Raw genomic sequence first — 15,950 nt, 5'->3', positions numbered from 1 at the left:
AAAGGGCTTTTGTAATTGTCTGTCTATGTATTGTCTATCTATATGTGTATGTGTGTAGCAGACATGTTTTGTGTACCATTTCTTCAATGTTTCCTTTATTATTATGATGACAGTCCAATTTGTTTGAGCCTCAGCTCTGGCAGAAATGATCAATCACGACAACATTCCACCTGACAATTTAGACAACCGCAAAAAGGAAGGATTTGGAAGCAAAGGCTGGATTTTATCATTTTTATTTTGTTGCAGTAGAGCGGGGAAATTAAGAGGTGTGTGTGTGTGTGTGTGTGAAAAGCCCTGCTTAAATTGGCGGTAATCTCCCTTTGTCTTCCCCTCCTCTGTCTCCTGCAGTGACACAACAACCGCCTCCATCACCTCCTCCCTCATCCTTTTATCCCTTTCCTTTCATCCTCCTCTCTTCTTACCTTCCCCTGTTTGTTCAAAGGCATCCATCCATCTGGTCGAATGAAGCACCAGTGCTTTGTTTTCAGAACTCCCATTTACTCTAGCTCTCAGATGCTGGCTGCCTACATTATGTAGCATACTGAGTGTAGTGAATAGAGTGTGGATTTATTATTTTTCCAACAAACAATCGAAGTCACGTTGGTATGGAGCTACAGTAAATCAATTATAGTTCTGTGTTTGTTTTTCTACAAAAGTTTTTAATTATGTTGTTGGTGTACATTGTGTGAGCATCATTTGTTGTTCGCATGTAATATCATTTGTATTTTGTATAAAGGTTTAAGTTAAGCTTGAATAACACCATACCCTCACACCTTTGCTTGAAAAATACTTTCACTAACATTTTGAGCTCAAAAACGACAGAAAACGAGTGAAACATTAGTAATGATCCCTTACTGCACAGGCAAACTACTTGAGGGGGATGTGAAAGTATGCTGATAAAATGAAAATCTGACAGTAAGTGAGATCCAGGATCAATCAGTTCTCAGGTAAAAAGAAAACTCAATTCTATTAAGACATCAAACTGTTAAAAGCGACAAATGTCCAGGAGCTGACTGGGAGCTCTCCAGTAAATCCAAACAGCATTGAGAGGTTGAGCAGGAAGCACAGTAAACCCTGCAGGGCCAAACATATTTCACTGAGATACATGCTGAGAACAGATGGGCTTTTACCTGCATGGTGAGAAGAAACCAGGACATGAGGAGATATCAGTTAAGAAACAGCAGCCTGCAGCAGGCAGGAACAAAGCAGAAGGAGAGCAGTGCTACGAGTGACAGGAATTCATCACAGTTTCTGCACTCAGTAAACATTGATCCCAATTAATCAATTTAATCATGTCAAGTCAATGCAGTTGGTCAATAAAGCAAACACCAACAAGTGTAACACCAGTTCAGTAACAGCAGGAGATCACCACAGGATGATGTCACGTTTATAATCACCATGCGGTTTTTCTGAAGCCTCAGCTTTCTACAGGGATCCTCTTCAGCAGGAAACCTGAGAAGATACCTTTGCCTTTTTGTGTGATTTCCATCACCACAGCAAAATCCATGCTAGGGTTTCGTATACGTCAAATGTACTCTGCAAAAATGAGCGCATGGTATTGTTAGAAATGTTTCCACAGTGCCAAGAAGGGACCCGAGTTTCCGTAAACCCGAGTTTCCGTAAACTCCCCTTTTTTTCATTTAACAAAAGAAGCCAAACACAAACCGCTGCACAAGAACTAAAACGTCTACTTGTAAAATTTAGATTTCAATTTAGAAAATGATCGATCTGTTCAAATAATAAGTAAACAAACAAGATTACCCATGTGACGAGACCAAGCATGCGATGTTATGGTTTTACAAAACACACCTGACTCTCTGGAGAGGGAACTTAATGTGTAAAATGAATGAACCATTTCAGATACCACCATAAAAACAATATACATTTATTGGACTGAATTGGGAAATCAGTTAGAGTTTCAGCAATAACATCCCCTGTAGTTAATCTGACATAGCATCCCTACTATAGCACCCATGGTTTATTAACTATTGAATCCACATCCGCTTAGCATTAGCTTGTTGTCTTCTGCCCATAATAATATCAACCCGCAGTTAAGAGCCTTTTACATTCTCCGGTGAAGTAGTACAATTTAATCAACTGTAATTTACAATTCTAGATAACTACCGATAGGGGAGAGGTTTGATGATAACCCGTATCATGTATTATTTTAGTAGCTGCAGATAACAGAAACAGTTACTTTGCGCTCTAGGGTGTGTACCATCATCTAAAGTATAAATGCTTAAAGTTAACATTATGGGATGACATAACAGCTCTCATCCGCCTGCCTGTGTCCATGTCCTGTCTCCACATGTATTACTGCATGGTTACAGGAAACCAATCAGCATGAATAAAATGTTAATGAGTGTTGCCATGGCTACGGTCACACCAGGCGAACCAGCGGTGACCTTCTGCAGGTCCAGGTTAATGATTAGGAGACCCGAGCTGAGCGCAGTCTGTGGTTCAAAACCCAGGAGTGGAAATCTGGCTCACAATGAAAACACACTGGGACAAGTCCAATAAACGTAAATCACTGTATGGACAAAAAGCAGCTGATGAGACCAAACAGAGACACAACACATTGGTAAAGAGCAAATGAAAGTCACTCATCACAAAGAAATGTAATTTAAAAAGTAGTTTTACAAATAATATGTGATGCCTGCTATTTGCTAACTGAATGAGAATACAGTCATTCCGGCGAAATACTGTGGAATAAATCAGGGTTGTCAAAAATACACAACAGAAAAATGCTCCGGAATTCAGAGAAGTGTTAGCAGTATAATGTAATATAATATAGTATCAAAAGTGAAAGTACTCATAGAAGAATGCCTTTTGTCACTGTTAAATTATTGGTGCATTAACATGCAACTGGCACATTCAGCACATAAAATTTTACTTGCAATCCCCCAAACTGGACATACATCTCCATATATATAAAATGGTTGGAAAAGCCATTTTTGAAATTCAACTGAAGCTGCACTCTCCACCTCAGATGACCTCTTAAGGTGGATGTTGTGTTTTTGAAGCTTGTATCACCTGTTCAACTGAGCTGTGATTCGCTGCCAAAACACACAGCGGAACAAAACTGAAAACCTAAACGGTGATAGGGTTTCTACTGGGCAGCGTTCCCCGCCCGCAGGAGCTCCCACTTCATCATCCAGTACAAATAATCCAGCGTAAAAGGCCAAGGGTGTGTAAGAGAAACTATTAGTGATGACGGACGATGTGTGGTAGGCCTGCATCATGGTGCTGCTGTTGCTGCACTGCAAACAAACTTCCAGCTCTTCTAGTCTTTGAACTTTCTTTCTTCAAACACACTAGTAGGTTTAGAAGAAACTAATGACTTTTGATTCAATGAGAAATAAATTAAATCTAACCATAATCCAAGGGTTTTTTCATTTGTTTTCAAAAAAACTAAACTTTTATAAACATTCAAACCATAAAGCTCCGTTTGACACAATAGCAACACTGAATTTTTGATCAGGTCAGACCCTAAATAGGTGTGTGAATGCAGAATTATAACAACATAGTTTCCGTCATTTCTGTTCACTATAAACAAAAAAACACAGCACTACAATTTTGCACTAGTTCACCCTCAGTCAGAGAAGGCAGTGGGGGTGTGGTAAATAATAGATTTTTAGATGCATCGCAATGCGGACAATTATGAATCGATTCACAAACGTCACAAATCGATGATCTAGAGGTTAATTGATAACGGAATGTTGACAGAATGAAAAAGGTGTGCAGTGCAGTGCACACAACGAGATGTGTGGATCTACCTGTTCGGCACAGACAGACAGCTGTTGATTGAGTGACTGCTGCTACTAAACTTTACACACGATCAACTGAATGTTAATGATTTTAACCCACACATTGGTGCTGCACTGCAGCGCTTAGCTAGCTAGCGTCCTCTCCTCGTTTTTCAGCTATGTGACAGGTGACGGTGAAAGTAGCGGAGCAGAGGAAAAGATGAGCGCTACGCTTCAGTCTGGCAGTAAATGTACAGTGCAGGTCACAGCGTGTCCGTTAATTAAAGTCTATCTGTTGTTTTCCAACTGCTGGATAAGTTAAAGTGGTCAGCGCTACCGTTAGCTAACATTTCCTCTTCAGATTGCGGTTTGGAAGCTGAGCAGGACGCTTTTCTGCTGCTAGTTCAATTTCATTAGTTGTCATTCATCCACATATCGAGTGCACAATGAACCCAGTGCAGTTTCTCAAGGCCCATGGTGCTCAATACAAGATTACAATAATCAACTTATAAGACAAGACACAAACATGTAACTACACTAAACAAGACAAAAAACAGGAACAGATATATTAAGGTGGAGTGAACGTGGTTTGGCTGTAGCATTGTAAAGTGTGTAGTTCAACACGTATCGGACTTATACTATTTATACTAATATGTTATAATATGTTATACTAATAACAGCAGCATCAGAAATAAAAATAGCAGCAGCAGAGGTCAGTAATAATGCTGTAATAAAGTAATGTTAGCTACATTTATATGAAGTAACATTAAATATCTGCATTTCATTACTACCTACTTGTTTGGATTGTTGCTAAATACTTTGCTTTAAAAGTACCAAGTAGTCACACAGTGAGAAAAATACTTCTTCATCCAATTTGTTTTACAATCTCATCGTAGCACTCATAATTGTAATGAGGTGCCTAGAAATTCCCACCCTTGAGGTGATGCATCGAGGAATCGAATGGTGTGAAGATGTGCACCACTAGAAGGCAGGGTCTAAAGCTAAGCTAAATGCTTTATTACATTCTGTAACAATCAAGTACAACTCTAGAAATCATTAAAGTTAACACTTTACTATGAAAAGGTTGTCAACCAGAGCTTTAAAAGAGATATCTGTTCTATAAAACCCTTCCCTCTTGGGTCTGCAAGAACAAACTGTCAACACAGTTTGACATTATTTTGTGAAATGAGTGCAGAAAATGGGAAGACTGCCATTAGCAATGAGATGATTTAGTGCAGTAGGCATGAACTGGACACAAACGGGACCTTTTCACACATTTGTCACATGATAAGGTTTGAAGATAAAGGATAAACAGCTTGATGCTCAGGTTCTACAAAAAAAAAAGGAAATTCTCTCTGAATTTCTCTCTGAATAGAAACTGGATAATCTTCAGAGCAGGTAAAATACAGCTCCTTAGAAATATACTACATCAAAATTTCAATGTTATGCAAATATTATTGGTGTACAGCAGTAACACAAGATGTGAAAAATGTCAAGAAAGTTTGATCAGGTCATAATATTCTCACTATGGCTCGCTAATTTTACAAGAACCTTTCAAATATTGTAAGAATATGATGTTCAAAGGGTCAGTATAAAGTTATTTGGGATTTGAAAATTTAATATACAGGCCCTCGCCTGATGTCAGCTGGGATTGGCTCCAGCCCCCCGAGACCCTGTACGCAGGATAAGCGGTTGACGATGGATGGATGGATGTACTTTTACCACCACTACATTTATCTGACAGGGATAACAGGTTCATAGATAAAGATTATAAAATCAACATGAAATAAATTAATGCTGTTGTCAAGTAACCACCAAACCTCCAACCCCGTGTAGAAAGCTGATGTGTAAATTTCTAACTTTTCTTTGATCTTTGTTTTTATCCCATGAAACACTGCAGTTTTACCCTTTTCAGGCCTTGAAATATTAGTACAAGAAAAAAAAAATCTGAAAATCACTTTCTTTTAACTGCTTACAACTTAAACACATGTAACATATGACTCTGTATCCCACAAAATGAAAGGTGCATCCTTGAGGTCTAAAAAATGTACTGAGTGTGTTTCCTCACTCATAAAGCAAAAATACAGCTTTACTGTTTCGGTTCAACGCTCTCATAGTGTCATCTTCAGCCACAGCAGGCAGCTGTTTCATTGTTACACTGGGTTCTCTTGTAGATTTCAGAACCTGACTGGTATTATCTAGAAAAGCAGGATATTACAGCTAAATCAAGATTATATTTTTATTATGTTTAACAAAAACTAAAAAAGTTTAGTTGACAGTAAATGAAAAAAAGAAACAAATGCCATGAAATGTTAAGACTGTACAATAAACTAAAAGACTGTAGGGTTGCTGCAGGATTAGTATAAGAAATCAAACCATTTACATCAAAAACAGCACAAGTCTAAAGGGAGACTGAGCGCTGCAGCTCAATGCTCTCTGTTGTTTTGGTGCTCATCTCCTCAGCTGAGTCTGTCCTGTGGCTGCCATACTCTCTGTATGCTGGTTATGTAATTTGAAGGAGAGAGGAGGAGGAGGGTCTGGACACACACACACACACACACACACACACACACACACACACACACCTCCCTCTCAGCACCAGTGTCTTCCTGCTCTACCTCCTCCTCACAACATCTTCAACAGCACATGTCTGCATCAGTCACCCTGCTGGCTCCGAATCTCAAATCAGTGGGGGAATATTAGATATCAGCTATTTATAGGCTCTGTGTATAACGTATCCAGTCTACACACGCACACACATTTATGTTTCGGATCAATGGCTGCCTCTGTCAGGAGCACAGAGCTGGGAATTGGAGAATGTATGTATGTGCTCTTTTTTCATTGCTTTGCATTGATGTTATCACTCATGGTTGCTGCCAGGTCTTGTTTACAAGTGAGTGTACACGGAGCCAGCACAGCATATTTTAATTTGATTTAATATTTTTTATTAGCCTATATATTAGCAGTTACTTTCTTGAGTTGTTTTGAGTTAACTGATATGTTTTATTGTTTAACATTGGTATTTCAACAAGTGTTCTGGTACACCACATCTATAGTTTATTTATACAAGTCATTATGTTGGGTATGTTTTATTTTGTCCTTTATTTTTTTTACTTGTATTATTTTATTTACTTACTTCATTACATTTTTACACTGATTAGAAATTGATGATGATTGATGATTTTTTCTATTTAAATTTTTTTTTATAGATATATATGTTTCACTTGTAGTTATATTGTTTATATTTTCTTTTTTCTGTATTTTATTTATGCATTCCTATTATTTCAAATTTGAAATGTTTTTAAATAAGACTATTTCTTTTATGTATATAATTTTCCATTGTTTTCTGTTAGTATGGAATTTCTATTATCTATTTTACGTATTTTACATATTGCATTATTTAACAACACTAAAAATCGTGTATAATATTATAATGTTTTTAATATATTTTTAGTTTTATTATTGTTACAAATAGCCCTAATTAACATATGTCGTCTTAATAAAATAATGCCTAATTTTCCAGTATCCTATTCCTCCTGTTTACCGACTGGCAGCGTCTGGTCGGTGCGCAGCGCTGCTCTCGTGTTTCTACAATTTTATGAACTTGAATATCTGCAGTGGATCTTCCTGCTGTATTACAGGATCTCCGTGTTTGTTTTTCCTCGGCTCAGGTGAAGCCGAAGCGAACCAGCCTGTCGGTTCCTGGCAGCGCCGCTGATACAATATTGACACAGATCAGAAACAGAAAGTCTCCTCCGGTCTGTCTGCAAAATGGCTCTGTCTATACAGGACCGGAGACGGAACGGATGCAGCTCCCGTCACGTTATCGTGAAGAAAATAATGACCCGTTAATGTACTCACCGAATCTCCTGTCAGCAGAAGTGGGGACGCAGCTCAGGGAAGCGACGAGGAGGAGGGGGAGGAGGTGGAGGAAGGAAAGAGGCAAAGGATCCATGTGTCTTCTGGGTTATTCTTTCAAGTGTTAAAAGGCCATTTCTTCCAGCGAGGTTTGGTTCGTGTTCCTTCCCGCTCAGAGTGGCTCCTCCGCGGTTGGAGGAGCAGTGGAGAGCCGGGGGATGGATGTCGGAGGAGAGGAGAGGAGGATGCAGGGCGTTTCTGCTGCTGCTGCTGCTGCTGCTGCTGGGGGCTCGAGCTCCCACAGAGTCAAGGCACGAGCACACACGGTACTTCCGGTGAGAGTTTTCAAAATAAAAGTAAAAATAGTAAAAGATACAAGCAGTAAATTAAGTTTGTTTATAGCAACAATCGCAAAGTGCTTCAGAAGTACATTCTAAAACCAAACTAACCAATTAGCACACAAAATAAAACATCAGTTAGGTTTAAAGAAACATATTTGTAGATTTCTTGTTTTTGTGTCCTATTGATTTTTCTGCCTTTTTTAGCTTGTGTCACCAAGGGATTATTAGAATAAAAAATAATAATTGACAAACACACTTAACACAACTTAAATAAAATACTTTTTAAGGATATGTGTACTTGTTTTTATATTCTGTTCAATTTGTGTGAATCAAACACGATTAGAAAATAGTTTTGTCCCACACCCATCCATTTATATTGAAGGGCAAGTCAGTCAGTATCCGGACATAATCTTGTTAAATCTGAATTGACGGATTCACGAAGGACTCTGATTCAGCACTGCCGCTGCTTTCAGGTGCTGTCGGAAATAATTCAGGTGGTGAGTTGGAGTCAGGTGAACGGAAGGAAGGTAGTTCTCATCTGATTATCTGAGAAGCAGAAAAATCTGCTCACCTGGAGGAAACGGTAATAATGAATCAGAGCCACTATCTGGGGAAAAAAAGAGTTTGGAATGAAATGCCCAAATGGAATTCAGATGTGTATCTATAATAACCTAAATATGTGTATTCATAAATAATTCTGAATATTTTAGAACACTATTTCAAACTATTGCTTTGTATTTCAAGAAGATTAAGGAAACTTACAGTTTAACTTAAAGGAAGAGTTCCTTTAAAGTTAATTGAGAAGATCAATGCAACTCTTGTGAATGTACAGTCAGTATGAAGACAGCAGTCAGCATCGGTGGAATACTCAGATCATTTACTTAGATAAAGGTAGCAATACCAAAGTGTAAAAATACTCTGTTACAAGTAACAGTCGTGCATTCTAAATTATGCTGAAATGATAAGGCTTCACTACGGGTGTCAAATTGTGCAATGGTGCATTTTCCTGAATAAATGTGTTTATCCATAAAGTAACACCAACAGGTGATAGAAAGGGGCCCACAGCAAATTTTTGCCCAAGGGACCCCTCACAGAGTTAATCTACCCATTTTTAAAAAACACTAAGTGAATTTTACCGGTTACACTCTAATTTAACTTGTGGCCATGTTATATTCTGCGGCAGGAATACTGTACAGAATGCTCAGGGACAGGGTAGAAACGGGTGAATAATGGGGTCCAGGAGCTCATTTCTGAGGCCATCAGTCAGCATGCAGCATATTCTAAAACTTTGTGTGTGTGTGTGTGTGTGTGTGTGTGTGTTGCCTCTTGACACCAATATCCAGAGGTAGTCAAAGTCAGTCAGAGTCTGATTTATCAAAATATTCCAGAAGGAGGAGCAACCTGCTCTTAGAGCGATTTTATCAGGCTGCAGGCAAACTGTGTGGCCCCTCAGCACAGATCTTGGAAAACAAAAGATATCTTACCATAATTATGCAGATCACACACATTCTTTATAGAGACCTCACCAGGGGAGTGTGATTCCAGACAACAAGTGCATTCGACAAATCGATGATTGGATGGGTAAAATGTCCTCCAGGTGTAGTCATAGACTTTCACATTAACTCTTACATACTGTTCATATTTTTCACAGTATATAAAAGTTCCTTCATAGTAAATGTCTATACCAAATTTTAAACTACAGATCTATTTAGAAATGTCTAAATTGCCTATGTCATATTAATAAATGTATGATGAATCCCTAATAAAAGTTTCAGAGAGCAGGGAGAGTGTATGTTTTAAAACACTTGTTTGTAGAGAAAAAGATCTACTATCTCACAGTATCCTGTCCTGTTTTACATAAGACACATCAGTCACTGAAATGCTAACGTTTAGATCAGGTACATTAATATAGATAGATAGATAGATAGATAGAGGCTCCTTTAAAAACATACATTTAAGGACATACTTCTAATGCACAATTAAAACCTACATAACAACAGCAGCTGTACAATGTCTATTTTTTGTTGTTCAGAGTGGTTATAGCAGACGGTATGAAAGAATTCCTCTAAATGTTTTTCCTGGCAAGTGGAACTTTATATCGTCTGCCTGATGGCAGTAACTGGAAAGAGCGATGGAGAGGGTGAGAGGGGTCCCCTGTGATCAGGGTGGCCTTCCTGATCACAGAACGGTTGTGCAGTTCAAATAAGGGGGTTTGTGGTGAGCCAATTATCTTGCTGCAGTGGTTTATTATGTGGGAGAGTTTGGTTTTAATTATATTGTATATGTCATGAACCCACCACCCTCCCAACCCAAATTGATTCAAATTAGTTACTTTGTACATTATTTGATTACATGGCAGGTGCTGTGTGCTTGCAGGTGCCGATCTCCTGTCTGTATCAAGGCACCCTCTGACCTCTGGATGACTTCTGTTCCATTTGTGCACCATACATGATCAATCCTACACTGCTTTGGGATTTCCCCAGGACCCTTCTGTCACCACTGTCCCATAAAAAATACACACAAACATGGTCTGTACCGTTTCAAGATTCCATAAACCCCCCAATTTTCCTTTGACCCACACTGGTAGATCTAAAATCCACCGGTCAAATTTGACCCAAAAAAGCCTCAGTGTACAAAGAGTTTTATACAAAAGTATAAAATATTTTCATTTTTGTGCATTTTGGGTCACTGTAGGAAGAGTCATCATATTTCATGCTAAAAGAATGAAGTTTAGGGATTTTTACTGCTGTCAAATGTCAAAATTGGCTGTTAAAGCTGTTTATCCATCAGCCTCATGTGACAATGCCAACAACGACCATTCACATTTGACCTCAGGGGACTCCAACGACCCTAACGACTGTCGTCACAACAGCCACGAGCATCAATGATCCACCGCCTTGATAACGACCCCAAAGAAGTCAAATAGCTGAGGCTCCCTGCCACTCAGTCAGAACTGAAGAAGTCTCTTGGATGAGAATCAAAATGTCTTCAAGTATCTTCCACCAAGTCCAGCTGCAGTTCATTTTAACCCACCTTTGATAACTCTCACCTTACCAAATTCAACCTTCAGAATATATCAAGAATTTAAGGATTTATGTCTCAGCAGGATTTAGAAAAACTTTTCCATGCCTTCATCTTCAGTCGACTCAACTACTCTGTGTCTTTACATGTCAGACAGCTGCAGCTGATTCAGTATGGAGTCAGATCAGTCTCAATATTAATTCACACAGAAGGATTCACAAATATAAATTTGGAATTTATATATAAATGACACACACACAAGAAATAAATATAATCTCTACCTGATTTTGTGGTTTCAGTCTCTGAAGTCCAGTTGGACCTCTTGTCCTGTGGTGTGTTCAGGGTCAGATGAAGGTGTTTTGTTACAGGAGATCAAAAAATGCACTGAGCTGCTGCAGAGTTACTGTAGTGATATACTGAAAAATTTAGTTTTTAAATCCACCTCAGCCCTAAAGAGAAAACCTTTCCAAAAGTCCAAAGACGTGTTGTTCTGAATAATAATAATAATAATAATAATGCTGTATCCTCTTTTTATTATCAGAGTTGCAGGTATCAGTAGCAAGTAGCAAGAGTTCAGTTTCATACTTTTAAAGACCAAATATAAAGAAATTAGACATTACTTCTATAAAAAAAGACATTACTCCTGTCAGAATTATGTAGGATATGAAGGATTTTTTTTAAAAGCGAGGAGAACAGAGATGATCCAGTTTAAGCCCATCCCTCCCACCCTGTGTCTCTTCATTCAGCTGCTACTTGCAAGAAACAATCATTTGTGAAACATGGCCACCATTCGCAAACTGTGTGTAAGCATTGCTCGCAAATTGCTTTTGTGAAAGAGGCCGCAGGTCTCCCAAAGGGGTCACAAGATAAATCTGAGGAGTCCCGAGATGATTCATTGAGTAGGGAAGCAGAAGAAACATATTTATGTGACAATTTATGTGACCTAGTCTTTGCTTCTTCAAGGTATAAGGTAGATTTCTTTGTCATTTAGTGGGAATTACTGCATAAGTTTACATCTTCAGGCTCCTAAAACCAACGCTAGTAGACATAAGTAACCTGTGATGAGCGCTCCTAAGAAGACAAGCTTCTTTTAAGGGATCACAAGATGAGAACCACTGATTTAACCCCTGACGTGCTGTGTGCAGGCTGGAGGGCTCATGCTTTACACCCTTCATGAAAAACCAGGCTACTGATCTGCTCCTGAAACTGATAACGTTCCTGTTTGTGAACATTTAGCTGCTTTACCTTTAGGTAGAAACACTATGAGCTTGATGGAAGGTTTAAGCTGATGGGATTTTAAACATTTAAAGCTGGTCATGGCACTTAAATTGTGATATAGTGCCCTCCAGTGGTGAGTGAATGCATCATGCTATTGTAGATAGACCATTAGAGGGCATCCCTGTTATTTGGCAGTGCCAGATTGCATGGAAACGGTGGATTCAGAACTCTATGTGAAATGTGTGCTTTGCCATTTTTTCTCTCTTCTGCTGCAGGCATAATAATTCCCTATAAATATATCCCTTTTTGCTGCTTTAAGAAACCGAATCAGGTCATATTGCAGCAGAGCTACACATCTAACATGGCAGAGATTACTATTAAAACAATCATCTGAAGCAACCGTGCTGTACAGCTTCATGCTGCTATAGCCAGCTAAAGCTCTTTATTTGTTTTAAAAGACATGTAAGGAGACATTCTGAAACGTGGGAAACTGTTGTAGCATTTTGTCGTTTTTTTTAATACATGTAAATATCTCTGGGTCGTGGGAAATTTAAGGCACAAGATAAAAAATAAAGGAGACGGAGAAGACAAGCCGCCTTTCAGATTACAAAGTCCATCCCAGAGGCACAGCTCTCAAATCCAATGACTCGCAGACAAAACCTTGTGATTCTTAAAAAATAAAACCCATAATAAAACAAGACAAAGAGGGTGACAGCTGGGAAACACAAATAAAATAACATTACAATGCATAATGGCACAGCTTCCGTACATACATGTAAAATATTTTCTCGAAGCATGATGTGAACACAGCAAGGCCAAAGTCTATATTTGTGTTTTGACAGTCAAAGGTCACTCTAGCCTCCTCTGTATCAACACAAAATTGCTGCTCTTTGGGGCCCCGTAGATAACATTTAATGTGTTTGTAGATTTATGTATTCTGTGTATTCATTAATGATATCAATCCCTTCTGAACGAGTGCTGCAAAGACAAAGCGATGTTTATGTGTGTGAAAAAGAAATGTATGTATTTAATGTGTAACTCAATAACAAATAAAACGCATGTCGTACATTACTCTTAAGACTAATGTTGATTCATAAACAAGAACGACTGTAGCTGACTTTATCATATCTCACTGAAACAAACACCCTCCTATGAGCCTCTCGACAGAATGTCCAATTTCTTAGTTCATAGCACGAAAATGTCCCAATTTTTAGAAAATTGTGAATAAAGAATCTTTCAAATTGTTCAGAACTTTATGTTTGTAGAAATCCCTGTGAAATCACTGCAGTCTTAGTGATGCTTCCAGCCCATTTACTTCCGTGTTTGTGCAGCTGTTTAAACTGTTCATTCTCATATAAAAGTGTTAAATACTGGCTGTCCAAATAAAGGCCGGATAAAAATGAACAAAAACTTTAAAACATTGAAGAGGATGGAATTACACGTAGTTTACTACAACTCGTGTTGATTTCAGCTTATTAATGTACATTTCCACAGCACTGTGTGGAATCCACACAGTTCACTGTGCTGCTCTCACTTTCCTTTATCACAAATACTGTCCACTGCAGAGGTTTCACATTAAAAGCTTACTGATTAGGGAAAGCTGGATCACTTTTAATGTGAAATTTTGGCATTTAAAAGATGAGTAGTTGTTTATTTTTATGATAGTACTGATCGAGAAGGAAAAAAAGCAAAGTGGAACGACTTGAATAAATTCATGAATAAAAACAGAATTTCTGTCAGACAGGAGAAATTCAGAGAATCACAGTGGTGAGTATGACTAAGGTTTTGCACGAATTAAACAAACAAGATATAATGTGTAAATTAGTCAGCTTTAGAGGTGCCGGTAGGCAGATTTTATCTTCAGGTAGAGCCAGGCTAGCTGTTTCGCCCTTTTTCAAATCTTTATGCTAAGCTAAGCTAACCATCCAGGCTGTAGCTGACAGACACGAGAGTGGTATCTTCTCATGTAACTCCCTGCAAGAAAGCAAAATGTCAAACCATTCCTTTTAAATTGTTATATATTATATCACTATAATTTTACAATTTTTTATTTATAATTGTTTTAAATTTAAGATAAAAATGACCCGCTTAAACAGACAGTTTTTTTTTTTTTTACATTAATTTAGACAATGTTTAAATTGCAACTAAGTGTAAGGATTATAAATAAAAAAAATGTGCAAATATTCAGTTTGAAAAACAAACAACTTTGGCCTTATTCCAGTGTAACAACAAATGTGTGAACAGATGGGAGGGGAAAACTAAACAAATTGGCATTTGCATTATATATATAACACAATATTTGAGTACTTTTAGTTAATTTCAATGGCCAATACACACATTTTTACAGTGGAATAAAGCCAAGATAGAGCTGCGTTACCAAAACCCACGAGGGTGACATTAAATACGTGTCATCTCTTTGGTGGCGCCTTTTCCCCCGGCGACCGTGCACTTGATCTTCTTCAGAAACTTTGTCCAGAATGTTTTTCATTAAAAAAGATCAAATAAAATAAAATTACAAAACATTATTTGGCAAAGTAAGCAAATACAATGTCTGCTTTGTCCAGCATCATTATCATCATTATTTACAAACTTGTACATCGCCATTCTTAACCGAAACTTGAGGCAGGAAACTGCTGCAACAGCAATAAAATAAAAAATAAAACAGATTGTTTTCTTCTACAGCTGTTATGGTTTCTCCTATAAATATGGAATATAGACTTCCGCAGCAGTACATTATGTAATATATAATATTCTACATTTTACTCCCTTTATCTATCAGCCTTTCACTTCTTAAAGGGGAGGTTTGCCTTGCGACTAAATAAATGAATGTCAGGAGTTGCTTTTCTGTCTCCTTTTGTTACCAGTAATGAAAATTAAAAACAAAACGCCGTACTGTAGACTTAAGTGGAAGTGTCTAAAGTGGAAGTGTGGTGATATGATGATGATGATGATGATGATGATGATGGTAGTTCCTGTGGTTGCCGTCTATAGTTGGTGAGGCTTCGTCAGGCCATCTTCACTCAGCTCAAACCTGCAGGAGGAGAAAGAAACACTCAAAGTTTTATTTTGGACCAAAGCAGTGTTTCATTAAAATCCCAGAGTTCATAACAACTGAGTTTCAGTTGGAAAACTGCAACACCAGTTTGAATACCAGAACTTTTCAAGGGATGCTGTCAGCAAACAAGTGCTTCATTCATTTACACTGCTAACAGCAACTCTGAAGTTGAACAAATCCATCAAAGGTTGACAACAACACGAGGAAACAGTTTTTCCATAAGTGACAATATCCGTTTAGGGATCCAAGCAGTGAAGTTGCTGAAGCCCTATTGGTTTTGTTGTCTGATTATTCTTCTTCTTTCTTTCTTCTTTTTCTCCACTAAAAGTGTTTGGGCAGCAAAAACTGCCCAAACACATGGGTGGGTTGCAAATTCCACCCACTACTCTGGCAAAAAATATTGCCCTCATAGACCTCACGGTGGCGCTATAACAATCAACTTTACGTTTTTACAATTATATAGAAAACTGCTTTGTTTAGAGTCAAACTTCTTTCATCATTTTAATCTTAAGCTATTGTACCAAACTTGACATGTATGTTCAGATGATCGGTCTGTGTTTCGCTGAGCAGTCCTGGGATATTATACAAAAAGTTTATACCTGGTAATTCGCTGCACGTGTTCGTACTCAGTTGATGCATAAAATTTAAATATTATGTAGCTGCCGTACCGGATGCTGCAGTTTCAGGACCGTGGCAATCCTGGGACTGCAG

The 15,950-nt window shown here is 38.1% G+C and overlaps 2 protein-coding genes across 3 annotated transcripts in view; both read right to left on the bottom strand.

Annotated features, from left to right (window-relative positions):
- Positions 1 to 7,914, bottom strand: part of LOC119901698 (receptor-type tyrosine-protein phosphatase N2-like) — a 232,331-nt gene extending 224,417 nt beyond the window's left edge. Inside the window, exon 1 of the mRNA XM_038717285.1 lies at positions 7,608 to 7,914. Coding sequence (XP_038573213.1) covers positions 7,608 to 7,701 — 94 coding nt within the window. The 5' untranslated portion in view covers positions 7,702 to 7,914. The remainder of the gene's footprint in view (positions 1 to 7,607) is intronic.
- A 4,672-nt stretch (positions 7,915 to 12,586) lies between these two features.
- LOC119901696 (extended synaptotagmin-2-like) overlaps positions 12,587 to 15,950 on the bottom strand; it is a 55,494-nt gene continuing 52,130 nt past the window's right edge. For both annotated transcript variants that reach the window (XM_038717283.1, XM_038717284.1), the window contains one exon: positions 12,587 to 15,215. In XM_038717283.1, the coding sequence (XP_038573211.1) occupies positions 15,170 to 15,215 (46 nt within the window). In that variant the 3' untranslated portion in view covers positions 12,587 to 15,169. The remainder of the gene's footprint in view (positions 15,216 to 15,950) is intronic.

Source organism: Micropterus salmoides, unplaced genomic scaffold (assembly GCF_014851395.1).
Source record: "Micropterus salmoides isolate LMB-PRFRI ecotype aquatic unplaced genomic scaffold, ASM1485139v1 Ms_hic_scaffold_14, whole genome shotgun sequence".
NCBI classification, from domain to species: Eukaryota; Metazoa; Chordata; class Actinopteri; order Centrarchiformes; family Centrarchidae; genus Micropterus; species Micropterus salmoides.
This window is presented reverse-complemented; position numbering and strand designations above follow the sequence as displayed.